General features: G+C 36.0%; 2 protein-coding genes across 3 annotated transcripts; both read right to left on the bottom strand.

The window, feature by feature from the left end:
* Positions 1–7,774: 7,774 nt before the first annotated feature.
* Positions 7,775–10,925, bottom strand: LOC143536272 (E3 ubiquitin-protein ligase RSL1-like). Its single transcript, XM_077030306.1, has 3 exons — positions 10,632–10,925; positions 9,030–9,781; positions 7,775–8,420 (listed from the first exon to the last, which is right to left on the bottom strand). Exons 1-3 carry the CDS (start codon positions 10,833–10,835, stop codon positions 7,808–7,810), a joined length of 1,569 nt encoding a protein of 522 aa, XP_076886421.1. The 5' UTR covers positions 10,836–10,925; the 3' UTR covers positions 7,775–7,807.
* A 1,072-nt stretch (positions 10,926–11,997) lies between these two features.
* Positions 11,998–18,193, bottom strand: LOC143536270 (E3 ubiquitin-protein ligase RSL1-like). 2 transcript variants are annotated; one of them, XM_077030305.1, is made up of 4 exons: positions 17,773–18,193; positions 13,584–14,335; positions 12,780–12,921; positions 11,998–12,746 (listed from the first exon to the last, which is right to left on the bottom strand). In XM_077030305.1, the coding sequence occupies exons 1-4, from the start codon at positions 18,148–18,150 to the stop codon at positions 12,459–12,461; spliced, it is 1,560 nt and encodes a 519-aa protein (XP_076886420.1). In that variant the 5' UTR covers positions 18,151–18,193; the 3' UTR covers positions 11,998–12,458. The 2 variants fall into 2 exon arrangements, with proteins under 2 accessions (XP_076886420.1, XP_076886419.1); XM_077030304.1 differs by having other exon boundaries at positions 11,998–12,921.
* Positions 18,194–21,608: the final 3,415 nt, after the last annotated feature.

Genomic DNA, 21,608 nt, shown 5'->3' with positions numbered 1-21,608 from the left:
AATTAGAACATTCATAAGAGATTCGTTGGTAAAAACATGGGTCCCGATAATTTAATTATATCCTTTTGGTTATTTGATTAAATCCAATTTATGAAATGGGACTTTTCAAATTTTATAACTTTGGTTTGAAATTAAAGAGTTCTAATAAGATTTTTATATAACTTTGTACAACATGGCCTAAATATATTTAGTCTCCATGAAAGCTTACCAATAAAATTTTTAAAAGTTTTGAAACGTTTGTTAACTACTACAAAACACTAATGTCTATTACCTGTATGCAAATGGTAATTTTATGATATTAAAAAAAATGTTGGTATTAGAGCGGGTTACCGAATCGTTCAGACTAACCACTGAATTTGATTCAATTCGCTCTTGAATCTGCCATGGACGTTAAACTTGAAGTTTGTTGAAGTTTTTGTGGGTTTTTGCATGGATTTGGATGAACTTTGATGATTGAAGGATGATATATGTGAATTGATGTTTGGGTTGATGATTAGTTCGGAGATTCAACATCAATTTCACGTTTATATGTTCAGTTTCGTCCAGATCTACTGTTTTTGGCTCGTTAAAGGTTAAATTCGTTTATATGAAATGTTTCAGATCTGAGTATTTGATAAGTATTTGATAAGTTGATGAATTATTGATGTTAGAATGCTGATTTCATGATGGTTTAATGCGGTTTCAACGATTAATTTTGTGTATTAAGGGTTTAATTTTCAGATTTGAGGTTTTAGGTCAAAATTGGGGGAAAATTGAAATGACACGCTTAGGGCAAATTTGTGGTTGATTCTGGTTTGTATGGTGATTATGGTGTATTTGGAGATAGTTTGGATGATCAATTTCTTGATTTGGAGATTTGTTTTAGCCCTACACGAGCAGATGTTGATAAAAGTGTTCGAGCTGGCAGTTTGTTGCTGATTAATGTTGTTAACATGTTGAAATTTGCTGATTAATGGGCTGTTAATGAACTGATTATGTTGTTATTTTAATTGTTGATATTGCTGATTTTGTTGTTGAGATTTTGCTGTTGTTTCTGCTGAACTGCTGTCAAAACGTGCTGAAACGCACTTTTTAAGTGTTGAAACATGCTGAAACGCACTGTTTAAGTGCTGAAACGCACTCTTTAAGTGCTGAAAATTGTTGAAACGTGTTTAAACGAGCTAAAATACACTGTTTTGTTGCTTAAATGTGCTGAAAGTTGGTGTAACGAACTGAAAGTTTCTGAATTGCTGTTAAACAAGCTGAATTAGCTGAAAAAACGTCTGAAATGAACTGAAATCTGATTAAGCATGCTGATTTTGCTGCTGAAACTGTTGATTCGTTGCTGAAAACACGCTAATTTGTGCTTAAAAGAGCTGTTTAACGTGTTGAACAACTGTTAAACGAGCTGAAACGCACTAAAATTGCTTATTAGTTGCTGAAATGTGCTGATTCGTTGCTGTTTTTGCTTATATACGAGCTGAACGTGCTGTTTTTGCTGTTGAAAAGGGCAAAAAGTGCACTGAAATTTGCTGATTTAATGTTGTTAAAAGGTGCTGTTTACGGGATGATTATTTACAAGGGTATTTTAGTCTTTTTATAGCCGGTACATGTTCTAAAACCGAATATACGAGGATTATATGCTCGAAATGTTAAGTGATTCAAGCCCAAGCACAAAAAGATAAGTTCTTAAGGCTTCGAGCACATAACTTTGACCACAAGCACTTAATTTTTGTTTCGAGTACATAAGTGTTTGTCGAGCATGTGATGTTTTAAGTCTCGAGCACATCGTGTTTTATTGAGCATATTAATATTCATCTCGAGCAAAAATTATCTCGAGCTCATCTTGTGTCCACAAGCATGTCATGAGTTTTGATGAAAAATCTTCTAAGTATGGAGGCTCGAGCACACTTTTTACTCACTAGCATGCTTTGTGCTAGTAATGAAAACCTTCATGAAATCACTGGATTTTTTTACTCTCAAGCACACTGTGTGCTAGTGAACAGAGTTTGTGTTTGTGAAATATTTCAAGTTTTTGGAAGAAATTTTTGGATATTGATGCAGTTGACTTTCAAAGTCAAACGGGCCAAGATAAAGAAAGAAATGTATACTCGTTTAACCGTTGACTTTTTGATCATGTGTTCCTAATGAAAAATGTTTGCCCAGGTATGAGTGACCGTTTGGAAGTGAATTTTCTGGTCAACTCAGCCGTTGACTATGTCGTGTCAACGAGGGGTATTTTGGTCATTTTTGAAGATTTTTTTTTAGCAAAAATCACAAAAATTTCACAACTTCAACAAGGTGCTTACAAGAACAAGATTGTTGATTTATCCGGATCATTTCAAGAGTTGATCATTTCAAATGTCAACTTCAACCACAAAATGTATCTTTTAATTCGTTTATTTTGAATATTTATCAACAATTTTGGATAGGGATGGTCAAGATTGTTTGAATTGAAGATATTCACCCGCACTTGATTTATAGACACATTCGTTTATGACATTGCAACGAAATTGGGAGAGAAAATTCATATTGAATTTCATTGCAAATTTTGGTCGAATCAAGTGAAAGACTCATTTTAAGGAAGATTTTGAGTTTATTTCCTTTTGCGGTTTCGGATTAACTCGTAATTGATCATTGAAGTTTGAATCCTCGATCTTATCCCTATACAACTATATCCAAAAGAGATAAAGAGAAGATGATTTGTAATGAAAAATGGGAGACACTTATTGTGATGGGGAGAATTTCTATGAAAGGCATCGGGTTATGAGGTGATCGTGAAAGTGATTCGATGGCATCGGTCTAAGGGGGAGGGAGATTGTTGGGTATTATATTTTACACCGACGCATCGAATCGTTACTCGTTTATAATGAGAAATTAGAGAAAGACAACAAGATATTATAACGACTAATTGAAGCATTTGTTGGGTGAAATATTATATTAAATTTTATTCCTTTGGTCTTATCCAAGTGACGGTGCAGTGAAGACCAAGGCACAAGACTAGTATAAATAGATGATTTAGGTCATTTGTTTATGTAATGTGTGCATCGTGAGATTTTATCATTGTATTTGAGAGTTTGCCCTCGGGGAAGAGCTCTCCCCGGGTGGCCGTTCCTTTGTATGTATGAATGTATGTATGAGTGTTCTTCATGACAATCATTTGGTTAATTATTTCATACTACTACATCTATCTATTGTGTTTCGATTACATACAATTGTCCATCCTACTTTATTGATTATTGTTAATCAAAACGAACTCTCCACATTCGTCCATTATTATCGTTCAAGAGTGAATACATGTTGTAAATCGATCCATGAACCGAGCTCGTTTATACATGTCCGTTAACGACACACGCTTCCCCACCGGGGTTCGGTTCTGTCAGTATTTGTTTTATTATTACCCTATGTACTACATGTGTTTTTGTTTTGTTTTTTAATTATATTTTTTTACTAACCTGTGTATCACACGGGTTCTAACTTAGTGAATCTAGTAAACGGGTTACACTTCTTCTCAAAAACCCTCATTAGCCTTCTTCTTCTGTACTACGACACAAAACCATAATCTTGCCTAATTAGATCCACAAATTATCCTTTATTCCTGTCACTGTCTGATGGCCGCTACCTCTCACGCATCCACTCAATTCAAACCCTAACTCCTAAGACCCACTCCGTTCTCTCATCCACATATTTCCCATCACCAACCCTAAGCAAGCGTTTTATAATCAACGTTTCATCATCTGCAATCAAGAATCATTAGGGGTGACAATCTTGACCCATGGGTTGAATGAGTTGTATCAAAATGTATAAGATGGGTCAGAATGGGTCAAACTAAAATAAGAATATGATTGAAACGGGTTAAAACGGGTTGAAATTTCTCAGGGGTTTTTTTGAACGAGAAAAACAGAGAAAACTTTTTGGTGTTTTTACTTTTTAAGTTTTTGATTTATATTTCGAGTTATAATTTTTTAATTATTTTTTTGAATTTTTTGGTGAGGGGTTTTGAAATTGGTCAAAATAGGTGATTTCAAAACCTATTTCAAACCCTCACCAAAAAAACTCAAAAAAAATAATTAATAAATTATAATTCAAAATATAAATCAAAAACTTAAAAAGTAAAAATACCAAAAAATTTCCTCTGTTCCATAAAAAAAATAAAAAATAAAATAAAATAAAAACTCAAGAAAACCTGTTTTAACTCATTTCAATCATTTCCTTTTTTTAGTTTGACACGTTCTAACCCATTTTATAAATTCAAATACAACCCATTCAAATTGTAAAGATTGCCAGCCCTAAGAATCATTCAATCTTCTTCAGCATCTGGAGTAATCAAGTGGAATCGTCCGACTCGTAAGCTCTAACTTCATCAATTTTACGATCTGATTGTTTCATCGTTAATTTCAATTTCATTTTCTAATTTTGAATGTGATTGTTTGAAGTTAGGCATAAAGGGCGACTACAATACAGAGCTATGATTTTGGTGAGTTTTCAATATGTGTAACTTTTTATTCACATATGGAATGACTCTCTTTCTTGAGAGCTATGATTGAGGTTTGAATGATATTTTGTTGTGAAATTGAAGCTAAATTGCACGGATATGTAGTAATTATTATGAATTTTAGGCGTGGTCATGGGTAGAATTTGCTGCTTTAAGTTTAGGGGGGCGTTGATGTGTGATTAAGCTAATTATCCAACTTTATGATGAAAAATAAATTTTCTGTATTGGTAGTGGACAATTTGCACACCGGTTTTGGTACTTAGAGGCCAAAATCATCAAATTTGATAATCAGGCCTGATGACACAGTAAAAATTATGATTATTGGTATTTCTGTAAACTTATGTCACTATACTTAGTTGTAAGCAACTGATTATTTGATTCTGATTCTTTTAGTCACCACTTGAATTTGATTCTCAGGTTAAAAGACAATATTTTTTTCTGAAATTGTAATAACAGGTGATAGACTATACCTTTTTCCCAATCATAGAAGCAGTATGATTTGCCATTGTTACAAAGTTCATGTTTTGAACCTCAACTTGACAACCATGGAGAAACATATCAAATTTCATAATGCGATGGTTTTAGTGTTTTAACAGAGTAAATATGTTTTGCATACGAAAGTTTGCACTTATAAAAGGATCTATGAGAGTATAGCTTAATAGTTTTATATTTATTTTTGACATTTAACTTATATGACTATAGGTTTTGAGAAGCCATTAGCAGTTCAACAAAGGGGAATTGTACCCTTCACCAAGGGTCTAGATGTGATTCAGCAAGCTCAATCTGGAACCGATAAAACTGCAAATATTTGCTCGGGTATTCAACAACTCGACTACAACATAAGAATAATTATTCACCAGTACATAATATATTTTTTCATTTTTGAGAAGTTGTATTATTCACATTCAGGGTTTGATTACAACAGAGAGAGTTGGCACTGACTCAACACCTGCACCCTTTTCCCAGCCTATTGAAGAGTTTCAAGTTTTAGGATGCATAAGGATTGTCTGTTTCTGATGTTTTGCAGGTTAAAAGGGGCAAACCTCATGTTCTTCAAGGTTTATTATTCATAAACACCCTTTTTTTCTTGTAAATTAATTATATAAAATTATGTTTGTGATTTGTATCAGATTGAGGCTTTGAAGTCTATAGGAGTTACTGAAGTGGTTCTGGCTATTATAAAACTATTATAAAACTATCAGCCAAAGGTAAAGTTTGAAGCTTTTTATTCCTTTCTTTTGTATATTATTCAATTTATGCAAAATTTAATATTGTCATTATTTTTCAGGCGATGCTTAACTTTTTGAAGGATTTTGAGGTGAAACTTGGGATAAATATACTGTGTTCACAAGAGACTGAAGCACTTGGAATCACGGGCTGCTCGCCTTAGCCAGAGACAAGCCAATCGATGAATCTGGAGAACCGTTTTTTGTTCGTAACAGTGATGTCATCAGTGAATATCCCCCAAGATGATTGCGTTCCACCCAATCTCACAGTGGTGAAGCTTCTATAATGGTTACCAGGGTAATTTCGTGATTAATTGTGGTTATTATTGTTGTGATTCTAATTTTTTAATTATGTGTATAGGTGGATGAACCTTCAAAATATGTTGTGGAGTTATGGAAGAATCAACTGGTCAAGTTGAAAGATTAGTTGAAAAACCAAAAATGTTTGTGGGTAACAAGATTAATGTTGGGTTCAGCTCTTGACCAAATCGAATTGAAGCCCACTATAGACACTTAACTTGACACCTTGTTAAGCAACAACTTAGACATGTCTATTTTAACTCTTTATATATATATATATATATGTATATAATAAGGTTATAATAAAAAGACAAAATTTCATGAGAAGTGTAGGAAACAATATAGACCCTTGGATGGATTATAACACACAAGGATATGATGGTCCATAGTTTTTTTATTATTTTTGGAATTAAAATCAGTAGGTTAAGACATGCCTTAAATTTTGGTAGCTTCCATATTACTAGTTTATTATTAATTATATTTTAAAAACCTTCCAAGCATCATCATCTTCATCTACAGTCATCTTCCTTCATTGAACTTTTTGCAAAAATAAATCGACTTATATATAACCAAAAGAAAAGAAAAGAAATTATAATTTCCCAATAGGAATAAGACTCGATAAGTGATCTACAAAACCAATACTTTTTGCAATAAGAAACAATAAATCGAATAATAGCTTACACTCACAATCAAAAGTTACTTTTTAATATATAAAATACAATAAAACGGTTGTTTGAGAGATGGTCCGCCAATATCAGCATAAAATCGGATTGTAACTATATCGGGTTGGATTTAGAAATGGTACAACGAGTTGTACTGGGCGGTACAACCAGGTTGACTAGTTAACCTAATTTAAGGTTTTAATCTAGCGGCATTTGATCAATTTACCATAGAATCGACTTGCTCTCAATATTGCCACTTGGCAACTTTTGGATTATTTTTTTTTATTATGGATTAACTTTTGGAGTACTTTTTATTATAAACTCACGTACTTTTTATTTTTTTAGTAGAAGTCGTATTTTTATGAAATTATAGAATTGAAAACGTTAACCTGGTTGAACCGCCCCAATACAAACGGTTGTATCATTAATAAGTCCAACCCTCTACAATTATATAATTGGTTTTTAAAACATTGGTACTCAGGTTGCTTTTTTTTTAACCAGCAACACTTAATATTTCATTAAAATCATAAACAAACAGTGTAAAACAACTCAGCAAGAAACTGAATACATGCAGAATAGGAAATTACTATATGACCAGCCTTTATAACCTGTATACTTCCCCTAACAAACTGGATTGTTGTCACGGTTTGCGCTCGGAACTTCGATTCATTTCTTTAGTACCAATCGATTCCATGCGAGCCCTACATTATTTGGTTGTGTCGCCACCTAGTGTCTGTTTTGTCACAAAAAGGTCCAACTGTGTTAAATGGGTCGTGATTGCGGGTCAAACTAGGAAATTTGACAGAACATAACCCATTGATCATATATGGGCTTATTTTATTACAATTACTGCTAACTAGCTAGCCAACTAGGCATACAAAAATCACTGTAAGCCCATCTGCAGTCTTACAATTCGCCTATTTATGATTTTAAGTAATAAAACTAAGCGACTTGGAGATTTACTGGAAATTATACCAATAACTATCATCTTAATCTGCTGTAAATTATATTTAACCTTGAAAATAAAAGTGGAGAATTGTTAAAGCATTGGAAAATATTGCCATTCAAAACGTTAAGTGACACAAACATCGAATATTGAAACTTATACATCTATGGGATTCGTCGTATCTTCTTGTGTCCTGTCTTCAGAAATAATAGTCATTATCATAAACATCCTCGCCATCCCCATAATCATCATAAACATCCACGTCATCCCCATAATCATCATAAGCATCATCATTGTTCCCAAAATCATCATATACGTCATCCTCAAAATCATTACCACCATCTTCTTGTTCATGTTCTTCTTCAAGAACGTCATCCTCAAGGACTTCATCCTCAAAATTATCATTCTCATGAACATCATTATCAAGAAGAACTTCCTCAAAATCATCATTCTCGTGAACATTATCATCCTCGAAATCATCACCCTCAAGGACTACATCATGCCCAAAACCATCATCTTCAAAAACATCATTCTCATGGACAACATTATGCCCGAAATCATCATCCTCACGAGCAACATCACCCCCAAAATTATTATCCTCAAGATGAAGATAATGCCCAAAAACATCCTCAAGAACAACATTATGCCCAAAATTATCATTCTGAAGAACAAAATTATGCTCAAAATCATCATCCTCGTCCTCTTCTTCCTCAATATCCATGATGTGTTCTTCATCCCAAAGAGGACAAGTGCACGTCGCCTTCTTGTTCTTCCATTCTGCTCCACACGTGTAGCAGAATTCATATCCACATCTGCAAAATAAACAAACCTAAACTTGTAACAATACGATGTTGCTGCTATCCATGGCTCTACAATGCCAAATTCAAAATCTACCTAGAAATTCGAATCGTATTCGGTACATTAGAGGTGTCGGTTTCAACTTGTTGGTCTTTAAATTATTTATCAAAGAGTATTCAGTTCTAAATTATTAGTCTGATATAAACTGAAAGAAGTAAAATATATTGTTAATTTACAAACAAAACAATTTTAATTTTGAAATACTTTAAACTCGTTTCCAAAAAGCATAAGATACACAAATTTACATTTATTTTACAGGTATGGTGGTATGGTAAGACCATATTACACTTGCAGGCCAACTTTTCAGAGATAACATCTATGGTCCTCATCAGCAGCAACACATTAACTCACTAACTGATGTTAAGAAATATTTAAGGAATTAGAAAACCATATATACTACAAGAAAAATTAAACTTTAGGAATATTCTGTTTCAAGATGGATCAGGGCCATGCCTAGACTGTATTGTAATGCTTACAACATCATGTAACAGTTTTTAGAAAGTATCATTGCAGTAATAGTTTTAACATATCTTCTTAAAGATTAACCAGTGAAACAAATGTACCTGCATGTCATGTGGTAGCAACCGGCTGCTAATTCTATCATATGTTGGCATTTTATGCACTGCCGCCAAAAATTCTTTGCTGCCAGACTTTTGAGCTTTGATTCTTCCACAATTAGTGTTGGGCTTCTTCCTTTATACTCTGCACAATTCATATCATTATGCCATGGAACCCTGCAATTAATGCAAAAACTACCATGACATTTATAACATGTTACAGCTCCAACTTCATTAATCATTCCAGGAAGCTTAAGAACTTCAGTTTTTGACATCAAAGCGGAGCATTTAGGATAAGGGCAGTAAACTTTTTCTGTCACTGGAATTGAATCTTCTTTAAGCCGTTCTCTCATCATTTCAATAAACTTTGGGTTCAAGAACTTTTCACAACTTTCAAATCTCAATTCATTCTCGCAACCTTCATGAGGGCATTTTGGTAACACGCCATTAAGCAATTTCACCTCTACTTGTTGCCTCACGCAAGAGTAACAGTATCGATGGGTACAACCTTCAACTGCAAAAAAATGGTCTATAGACTTATCATCTAAGCATATTACACAATTTTCAAGCTTTTCTTGGCTTGATGCTGCATTGCTTGTCTCGGAACTTATTGCTTCTCTTGCAAGCTTAAACGCAAATTTGACATCCTTACGAGCAATAAAAGAGGGCTCACAATAAGTGAAACTTTTCCTAAGGAGATTCACTTGATCCAAAAAGTTTATAATCTTTTGTTGTTTTGGCCGCCACTGCCCACTAACCTGAAATTACCAACACCGATTTTATAGTTGCAACCTTGGCCCAAGAGTCAATTGATACAGAGATGAGATACATTGAACAATAAAATCAGCTTGTAAATTTAGAGGCGAGCAATAACCTAAACCGAACCAAGAAAAAAAACCAAATTAATCGAAGACTGAGTTACCTGAAAGTCGGTTATTAGTGTTTTTTTTACCCTCAGTTAATTGAAATTAACCGAACCATCCATAGTTTCATGCAATTCTAGCTTTATACCTCCTTTTCATGTTTTATACCTTCTCTTCGTGTTTTAGTAAGGGGATATATGTAAAAATCCCTTTATTTTATACCTTTATTTCATGTAATTCTAAGCAAAAATTGTAGCCCAAGTTTGGTTTTGGTAATTAACCGAACCGAATCGAAACCGACAAACTAACTGAACAAACCACACCGATTAACCAAAAACAAACTGATTAATAAAATAGATTAACGCATGACTTCGTATTCGGTGGAGTCTATTAATTGAACCGAACACCAGGGGTGTGCACAGTTCGGTTCGGTTAATAGCCTCAACCGAATTAACAAACCGGTTTTTGGTTAATCAGTTCGGCTCATTCGGTTTTCAGTTCAGTTCGGTTAATAACCAAAATCAAATGTGGGCTAAAATTTTAACTTAGATGCATAAATACATGAAATGAATGTTTAAATGCATGAAATGGAGATATAAAAGCTACAAATATACGAAATTATGAATGGTTTAGTTCGAGAGTACAAAAAATAACCAATAACCGCCTTTCGGTTATCTGTCAATTTCGGTTCGGTTAACACCTACATTGTAAGATGATCAATTGAAAATGGGGTAAATGAACTCACAAACTGATACAGTGGATAATAATCACAATACAACACAATTCGCTTAAGATCCAACGCAACCGCGGCACGCAAAGCCTCGATCAACACCCGCTCTTCCACACTCCGCCTGCTCACTATATCACATTCACTCAAATCCAGAGGCTTCTTCAACTCATAAATCAACTCGTCTTTCGAATCGCATATGGCGACACCAATTCCAGCCATTGTAACTGTTTGGTTAATAAAACTAGAGTAATAAACCCTAAATGTTGTTGTCTCTTCGTTGTTCGAATTAGAATTAGAAGAGCCTTCGTCTTGAATGATCATGCGGTGTGTAATTAGTTTCTCAAGCTCCTCTAGGGTTTCCATGTAGCCGTTGATTGAGAGTGAGTGGACTTAATAATAATAATAATAATAATAATAATCAAGTGCAAATTAATAGCCCATCTGGTGAGATATCCAGGTTAAAATATGGAATGGCAATTCATTTGTCATAAGCTATAATAAATAATTATGGTTCTACGTGGTACAATTCGGTGCGGTTTTGGATTAAAATCGAACTGAAAACCAAAGTTTCGGTTTTATTATCTTTCAAAACCGCTCGGTTTTTTTTATTTGGGTTAAAAAAAATCAGATTTGCTAATCGGGCTAGAAATTTCCGGGTCAAAGAAATCTGACCAATGATATTTTGAGATCGGGCCTAATATTTATTTAAGAAAAAAAAATCAATTAATAGAATATTTTTGGCCTAGGATATTAAGAGCTAATAAAATATACTTACGTTTAAAATGATTAATCTCATCCATATCGATAAAACATAAACGATTAACATTAAAAATAAAACAAATATTCAAGTTTTTAAAACTATAAAAACATAAATGATTCAATAAAAAAGCAATCCAACAAATCGGTTTTTTCAGTTCTGTTTTTACTAAAAATCAAAACCGAACTAAAACCGATATTTCTGTTTTTACTAAAAATCAAAACCGAACCGTTGGTTTTTAATTCAGTTTGGTTTTTTTTGTTCGATTTCGAGTCAGTTTTTTCGATTTCGTGCACACCTAATAACAATTTTATTACACAGGTTTACAATTGAACAGCCTTCTTCAATTATGACAAAATCAGATTATGCCCCTTCTCTCTTTAGTCATGTGAGAGTTAAATTCAGTTTTCCTAGTTTTTATGATAATGTTATATAAATTTCATATTCTAAATATACCGACCACAAATTTGACTATGCAAATGCAGATACTTTAACGAACCAACACCTACCAACCGAATGAATCCATTTAACACGTTTACTACTTATTTGTAATTCGTCAACATATTTACAACATGCCAATCCATTTAACTTGTTCAAATAAAAATGTTAAGCAGGTGATGCTTGGGTTAGACAAATTTAATAAGTGTGTATTGACAAGATTAAATGGTTCTTGTTCGGATACAAAAGATTTGATGCTCCAAGTGATAGGCAAAAGGCATCTAAAAGTTTACATCTATGATATTTGGGATATCTTCTAGTGTCCTGTCATGAAAAAGAAAAATAATACTCATCAGCAGCAGTATATTCATATCTAGACGCGTAACCCTCTCCGATTACTAAACACTTAAAACAATGTGTAAGTATGCTAGCACATATTGCTAATCAACCATCTATCAACACTACCAACCCTGCAACCAATGACTCATCAGCATCATTTTAGTTATATATTTAACCTTGAAAATAAAAGTGGGGAATTTGTACAGCATTGGACAATATTGCCATTCAAAGTGTTAAGTGACACAACATGCAGGTTATATTAAAACTTTACATCTACAGGATTCATTATATCTTCTTATGTCCTGTCTTCAGAAATAATAGTCGTCATCGTCGTCGTCATCATCCCCATAATCATCATCAACATCGTCATCATCCCCATAATCATCATAAACATCCTCGTTATCCTCAAAATCATCGCCAACATTCTCATCCTCAAAATCCGTACTATCGTCTTCTTGTTCTTCTTCCTCAAGATCATCATCATCGTCATCCTCAAGAACATCATCTTCAAGAACATCATCCTCACAATCAACATCCTCATGATCATCATTATCCTCAAGAACATCATCCTCAGAATCATCATCCTCAAGAACAACCTCATCCTCATGATCATCATTATCCTCAAGAACATCATGCCCAAAATCATCATCCTCTAGGACAACATCATGCTCAATATCCATGATGTGTTCATCGTCCCAAAGAGGACAAGTGCATGTTGCCTTCTTGTTCTTCCATTCCGCTCCACATGTGTAGCAAAACTCGTATCCACATCTGCGAAATAAACAAACCTAAACCTGTAAGAATACTACGCTGCTGCTATCCATAGTTCTGCAATGCCAAATTCAAAATCTGCCTAGAAATCCAAAACGTATTTGACACATTAGAGGTGTCGGTTTCAACTCGTTGGTCTTTAAATTATTTATCAAAGAGTATTCAGTTCTACATTATTATTACTGATATTAACTGAAAGAAGGAAAATATATTGTTAATTTAAAAAGTAACAATTTTAACTTTGGAATACTTTAAATTTGTTTTCAAAAAGCATAAGATACACAAATTTACATTTACTTTACATGTAAAAATAAGAGTAAATTACATAGTCTGGTGGTATGGTAAGACAATATATTACACTTGCGGGCCAACTTTTCGGAAATAACATCTATTTTTCTCATTGTGCACTCAGCAGCAACACATTAACTCACTAACTGATGTTAAGAAATACGTTATGGAATTAGAAAACCATATATACTAGAAGAAAAAATCTACTTTAGGAATATTCTGTTTCGGGACGGATCAGGGCTATGCTCCAAGTGATAGGCACAAGGCATACTAATAATTTCCAAAAAGTATCAATGGAACAGTTTTTGGAAAGTATCAATGGAATAATAATTTTAATCATATGTTTTTAAAGAGTAACTGGTAAAATAATTTACCTGCATGTCATGTGGTAGCAACCAGCTGCTAATTCTATCATGTGTTTGCATTTTACGCATTGCCGCCACAAATTCCTTGCTGCCAGACTTTTAAGCTTTGATTCTTCCACTATTAGTGTCGGGTTTCTTCTTTTGTACTCTGCACAGTTCATATCATTATGCCATGGAACCCTGCAATTAATGCAGAAATTACCATGACATTTATAACATGTTATAGCTCCAACTTCATCAATCAATCTAGGAAGCTTAAGAGCTTCAGTTTTTGACATCAATGCAGAGCATTTAGGATAAGGGCAGTTAACTTTTTCTGTCACGGGAATTGATTCTTCTTTCACCCGTTGTCTCATCATTTCAGTAAACTTTGGGTTCAAGAACTTCTCACAGCTTTCAAATCTCAATTCATTTCCGCAACCTTCATGAGGGCATTTTGGTAAAACACCATTAAGCAATTTCACCTCTGCATGTTGCTTAATGCAAGAGTAGCAGAACCGGTGTGTACAACCTTCACTTGAAAAGAATTGGTCTACTGATTTATCATCTAAGCATATTACACAATTTTCAAGTTGTTCTTGACTTGATACCACCTTGCTTATCTGGGAATTTATTGCTTCTCTTGCAGGCTTAAATGCAAATTTGACATCCTTACGAGCAATAAGAGAAGGTTCACAGTAGGTGAAACATTGCCTGAAGAGATTCACTTTGTCCAAAAAGGTTATAACCTTTTGTTGTTTTGGCCGCCATTGCCCACTCACCTGAAATTGCCAGCAAGTGTGTTCTTATTGGAAACTTAACAAATAGTTAATACAGAGAACGAACATAACATTAGGCGGGAAGTTTGTTTATGTTCGTTCATTTTATAAATAGATGAACATGAACAATGAATTTCGTTCGATTAAATAAAAGAACAAACACGAACATAACCATGTTCGTTCAATTGTGTTTGTGAACGTTTGATAATGTGTTCGTTCACGTTCGCTAATGTTTGTTCATTTAAGGTTTTTAATACAAATTAATGACTTTTATAATCTTATCATTTAGATATCAGCAAAATTATTATTATCTAAAATACATAAATGGAAAGTTTGGTGCCGCTAAGCAGCCATTGGGCCACTTGGCGGCACTTACTTGCCCATGTCATTTTTTTTTCTGTTTGCTACCGTAACGACATAACGCCAGCTAACCGAATGGCAATTTTGTTTCTTCTTTTATTTGTTTTATTTTCGATACCATAACGAATGTGACGAAAACCAGATGAATTCGCATAAACTCAACGTCATAAACTCAACGTCTCAATGCCCGGGACTGACAATTTTCAGTTTTACCAATGTCCGAGTTTGCTGACCGACATCACCCCATTGGTCCACTCAATTTTTATATTTTTCCGTTTTTAGCTCTGGTACCGTAACAAATGTAGCCGAAACCGACCTAATACGTGTCCAGTTACCGCCTCAGTGTGCGGGAACGACACTTATCAGTTATCACCGCCCGGGTTTACCAACCAAACAAACGTCGTTTTTAATAATTTATTTTTATATGTTAATTTGACAAATATATATATTTTGGACGCTAAGGTTTTACCAATAATGTCTATACTCTATAATGTAAACGATACTAATTGATTCGCGTCAACTCACCGACGCAACGCTCGGTCTTTACCAGCGTTCGGGTTTTTACCAACACCCATGTTTCAACGTTAAGGTTTTACTTTTACCAATTGCCCCAGCGCAACGCGCTGGTAGAAAATCTAGTTTAACTATAAATATATATATATATATATATATATATATATATATATATATATATGAATATTAATGTTAAGAAAAACACCAACACAAACTTGATATCCGGACCGAACCGTGGACACTAACCATTATCGGTTAGCCAAATCAAATAAAATATTGTTTGTGTTCATTTAGTTCTTATTGGCTCATTTTATATTTCATAGAAACATCCAAACGATTTACAATGAAGTGGCAGGTAAGCGGGCAACAAGCTGCGCCGCAACCCCCTTTTGGATAGCAAACCCAATCCGACTAAAAACAAAGTTTTGATTCTTATGGGCTGATACGTTACTATACACAACTTTCTGAACCCTATTCAAAAGGTCCACAGCATCCGGAGCTAAGAAACCAAAAGTGTCAAAGGCGAAGGGGATAAACACGTGTTGATTCTCCAAACAAGCTCTCTCGTGTTTAGCAACCTTGCCCGATGCCGCCTTCAATGCTGCCTGGCCTGCTACAAATCCAGTGTCCCTAATCCCAACAAGAGGGGACACTCCTGTGAGGCCGACACAAGCGTGTTTTCCCCCTACCCACCCAAAAACAAGTATATCGGCCGGTCGTAATGTAGATCTTCCTTCTTGAGGATCCGTAAGAAAGTTTACGGGGGCTTCCTTTTTAGCCGAAATTCCGGCTCGTTTAAGAACATCGCATAGAACATCCCTCACCAAATCATGCCTGTACTTAAACCCAGGCAACTCTTTGCAGTGAACCGCATGCTCGCCAAAAGAATCCAAACAAACCTTACGGCAAACCGGGCACGGCTCATCAACCGGAAACAAAGGGATCATTAACCGATACTTCAGGATGGCCCGGTACTCCAAAGCCGACATATGTTGGCCCAATCCTTCAATAGAGAGAACACTTAAGAAATCTTGAGCCTGAGGAGCCCGAAGACACTCAAACACCGCTTTCTGACGAGGGGATAAATCAAACTTCATTTCCAAACTCTTGATGATTCCACTATAAAGGGCACTCGCCAAAGCATGTTGGGCTTTAAGGGGGGGGGGGGGGCGGTGTCTTTATTAGAGAAACCGCTATTGTCAAAATCGGGAAGTGAAATGTGCAACCGATCTATCGCACTCCCATAATCGGAGTCAAACCCATCAATACCACAACCTCGAAGAATGCGGTCTTGTAATTCCCAAGATTGCGCCCTCGAGGCCACAAACGCATAAGTAGAAACGTCTGAAGCTGAACATAAACCCAAACCTCCAAAACGAGTCGGAAGTGATGCCAACTTCCATTGAAAATCTCCAAAGAAGGGACCACCACAAACCACGAAGTCCTCAATCGCCCCCGAAGGCCATTGTCAAACACAGAAACTGCTTCCCCTACATACATAGGTTGGCATGTTCTGAGACCAAACAACAACTTTCCAACTCCCATACATGAGCGGAGCAAAAGGAGCTCGCATTGAGGGTCCCGCAAATGCGGGAGATAGCTCGTCAACTCCACAGCTCGCGAAGCCCTTTTCATAGCAAGTTCACTGATGAACCCGGCATCCCGGCTAACGGCTCCCCGAGGAGTTTCACACCTAGCACCAGTCTTCCAATCTCACAGGGAAACACCCCTTCCTGCACCTTAACCCCATTGCACGACGGCCAAAATACTTCGGTTTTCTTAATATTAAGTTCAAGGCCCAGGCGGGGACCCTCCGACCTGATAATATCTAAAGCTTTGGCAACCTCTTTAGAGTCCCCAATAATTGTACCATCATCTAGGTACCAAGCATGAAAGAGAAGCTTACAGGAACTCTGGACTAGATGAATTAGTGGGTGCAGAACTAAGGCGAAAAGAAGAGGTCCCAAAAGGTCCCCCTGCTGAACCCCAGTGGTGGACCAAATGTGGTCATCCCCCACATATAGCCTGGCCGGTTGCCCATATAAAAAGTTCACCCATAAGGAAATAGATGGACATCGGGCCCGAACCTCATTCAGAAGGGCAGTCCTATCCACCAAGTTGAAGACATTACAAAAATCAATAGTAAGCATAGCCAATGACCCATCAGAATGGAACTTACTTAAAAACCTGTTCGCGCTATGAAGAACGGCCTCTGCACCACTAGGGACTCCCACCCCAAACTGAAAGTCGCATAGGTATTTAGTAATGTCTTTCCCAACACCCCTCATAGCCACCTTAGAGATCAATCTTCTCCAAATGGCACCTACGGCAATGGGTTTAATCCCATTGTTCGGTTTGAGCAACGGTGTGAGAGGAGCCGACGCAATGAACTCTGCCAAAACCCTTGTGTTCATGAACCGTTAATTAACAAAAACGGACAACAACTTTTGTTCAGTTAGGTGTTTGCTTGTCTGATAAAAGCTTAACGTGCGAACATAAACAAAACCTTGTCTGGTTCGGTAACTTCGGTTAATTATCTGAAATACATGAAAAAGGAATCCACTCACATGTTGATACAGGGGATAATAATCACAATAGAACACAATACTCTTAAGGTCCAACGCAATCGCGGCGTGCAAAGCCTCAATCAAGGCGTGCCATTCGACATCCCGCCTACTGATCCGATCATCTTCACTCAAGTCCAGTGGCTTCTTCATCTCAAAAACGACCTCATCATCATTATTCGAATTGCATACGGCCACACCAATTCCAGCCATTGTAACTGTTTTGATTGAACAAGTAGGACTGTGGACTCTCTCATCACTTAACAAGCCCTTGAAATAAACACTAAATGTTTCTGCATTGTTAGAAGAAGAAGAAGAAGAGCAGTCGAATTGAATGATGATGAGGTCTTTAATTTCTTTCTCAAGGGTTTCCATTTCCATATAGTCAGTCGTTGATTGAGAGTGAGTGAGTGAGTGATGGTTAATTATTTTCTAACTAACAAAAAGTGCAACTGAAGATATTTTGAGTCACTCATTCGTCTTCACTCTTCACTGTTTACCTATGACCTATCGCGCTTAACGTCAAATAAACTCTGGACTAGATGAATTAGTGGGTGCAGAACTAAGGCGAAAAGAAGAGGTCCCAAAGGGTCCCCCTGCTGAACCCCAGTGGTGGACCAAATGTGGTCATCCCCCACATATAGCCTGGCCGGTTGCCCATATAAAAAGTTCACCCATAAGGAAATAGATGGACATCGGGCCCGAACCTCATTCAGAAGGGCAGTCCTATCCACCAAGTTGAAGACATTACAAAAATCAATAGTAAGCATAGCCAATGACCCATCAGAATGGAACTTACTTAAAAACCTGTTCGCGCTATGAAGAACAGCCTCTGCACCACTAGGGACTCCCACCCCAAACTGAAAGTCGCACATGTATTTAGTAATGTCTTTCCCAACACCCCTCATAGCCACCTTATAGATCAATCTTCTCCAAATGGCACCTACGGCAATGGGTTTAATCCCATTGTTTGGTTTGAGCAACGGTGTGAGAGGAGCCGACGCAATGAACTCTGCCAAAACCCTTGTGTTCATGAACCGTTAATTAACAAAAACGGACAACAACTTTTGTTCAGTTAGGTGTTTGCTTGTCTGATAAAAGCTTAACGTGCGAACATAAACAAAACCTTGTCTGGTTCGGTAACTTCGGTTAATTATCTGAAATACATGAAAAAGGAATCCACTCACATGTTGATACAGGGGATAATAATCACAATAGAACACAATACTCTTAAGGTCCAACGCAATCGCGGCGTGCAAAGCCTCAATCAAGGCGTGCCATTCGACATCCCGCCTGCTGATCCGATCATCTTCACTCAAGTCCAGTGGCTTCTTCATCTCGAAAACGACCTCATCATCATTATTCGAATTGCATACGGCCACACCAATTCCAGCCATTGTAACTGTTATGATTGAACAAGTAGGACTGTGGACTCTCTCATCACTTAACAAGCCCTTGAAATAAACACTAAATGTTTCTGCATTGTTAGAAGAAGAAGAAGAAGAAGAAGAGCAGTCGGATTGAATGATGATGAGGTCTTTAATTTCTTTCTCAAGGGTTTCCATTTCCATATAGTCAGTCGTTGATTGAGAGTGAGTGATGGTTAATTATTTTCTAACTAACAAAAAGTGCAACTGAAGATATTTTGAGTCACTCATTCGTCTTCACTCTTCACTGTTTACCTATGACCTATAGCGCTTAACGTCAAATAAACCGGTTAAGCACACAAAAAAAAATTATTAATTTAATTTATTATATGTAAAGGACATCAGGGCAATGTGATTTTATATCAACGCGGTTTGTTTAAGTTTGTTATTTTATTCTAAAGGTTTAAAATTTGCTATTTTCATTCATAAGGTTTCATTTTCATTTAATGTTCGTTAACATATTTTGGACTGAAATAATATATTTTAACAAACCACAAGAACGGAAGTCGCAGTGAAAACGAAATCTTATGGACAAAAATTGCAACGTAAATGATACCATAGGGACAAATATAGCAAATATTAAACTGTTTTACTAAATTAGTAAGTTTGAACAAACTAAAGAACGGAAACTACAGTTCTCTCACGATTTGAATTTTGACATGGGAGTCCAATATTGGAACCGTTGACTGAAATGAAACGAACCGAACCAAAACCGAATTAACTGAAAATCGGTTATTGGTTATTTTTTATACCACTGGTTGTATACATACATTTCATGTATTAGTGTTTTAAACCACCATTTCATTTATTTATACATTTATTTTAGGGTTTTTTCATCCATTTCATGTATATTTTTAAGAAAAGACTCTAACCCAAGTTTGATTTTGGCTATTAACCTAATCTAACCAAAAACTGAATAAACCGATCTAATTAACCATAAACTAATTGTTTGATTTGGTTGAGGCTAATAACCGAACTAAATCAAACCGTACACACCTTTATGTTTTTCTTATATACGTTTCGCATCCACTAACAACTTTTTGCGTTAAGCATGTTGTTAGACATAAATCATCATTTTACGCTATATTGATAGCGTGTAAGTTGTTTTCGTCTTAATTGTTTGGCAACTATTTTAAACAAAATTATGTGTCTTTAGTAGCACAATTGTGGCTCGACTATATTGCAAGTATTACATAAAGAAGGAGGTGCATATAGTGACAAAGCTTGGACGAGAAAGTTGGGGGGAGGGGGTCAAAATGTATTAGAAAAAATCATAAACGTGGGGGCCGGGAAGGCTCAAATTTTCAGTCGAAAAAGGATAAATTTAAATACGTATAATAATTTGTGGACGAAAAACGATTAAATTTATACTACTGCGCAAAACAATAGAGACGCCTGGTCTTAAAGAAGCTTCGCCAATGGGTGCATGTAGAAGATCAAGTAAGCATGTTAAATGGTACTTGTAACAACTTATTGTGACAAGCTATAATCTTTCTACTAAAGTAATTGTTTTATAGTATTTCTCCCTAACAAAACCCCCTCTCGTAAAAAACAAGCGTTACAAACAAGCACAGTAGGGGATCAATGATGCATTGTATTGTTAGTTTAGTAAGGTGAGAAAAAATATAAACAAAGATTTGTGCATACGCTCTGCCCTCTTCGTATGATGCAACGGTTAAGGATTACAAAGATTTGAACACTTCGTAGATCACTTAACGAATAAGCTGATAAGTTCTTAGTCAACTAAGATAAAACAAAATTGACCACCACTTTACAACTTCTATGCTATCTCAACATAATGACCGTGTGTACAGGGGGTTGTGTGTGGCCCAAAACACCCCCAAAGCGTCAGGTTACACGGCCCCTCGGGTGCTTTGGGTTTTATTTGGGTGGGTGGCGCCTTCTACAAACGCCGGAGGAGAAAAGGGATCTTGGTCAATGATTGATGTGTGGTTTTATTTGTTTTATTTTTAATACAAAAAGCGAAAGTAATAATAATGAGATAATGATTGGAAATTGTTTCATCTACCACACCATTTTGTCGTGAAATGCCCATATATTGACGTGACGTCACATAACACAAAACACACGATCAACAAGTACCAAGGCTACGTGTAGTGGAGAGGCTACAAAATGAGACGATTTGCGCCATGTGTCGCCTAGTCAACAAATGGTATATTTTGTTTTTGGGGTGTAATGATATTGTAGCCCTGTATATGTATATATCACACTCACAAACTTATATAATATTAATATATACAAACACAAGCACTGCGAGAAATACTCCCCCACCTCCTATCCTATCCCCAAACTAAACCCAAAGCTTGTGAGGATATGGGGAGCAGGACGCAGTCTCTTATTCAATCTCATACAACAACAACCCTAACCATAACTAACTTCTTATTATCATCG

Source organism: Bidens hawaiensis, unplaced genomic scaffold, assembly GCF_021521415.1.
Source record: "Bidens hawaiensis isolate Kalapana, Puna unplaced genomic scaffold, B.hawaiensis_p1.1 tig00010770_1, whole genome shotgun sequence".
NCBI lineage: Eukaryota > Viridiplantae > Streptophyta > Magnoliopsida > Asterales > Asteraceae > Bidens > Bidens hawaiensis.
This window is presented reverse-complemented; position numbering and strand designations above follow the sequence as displayed.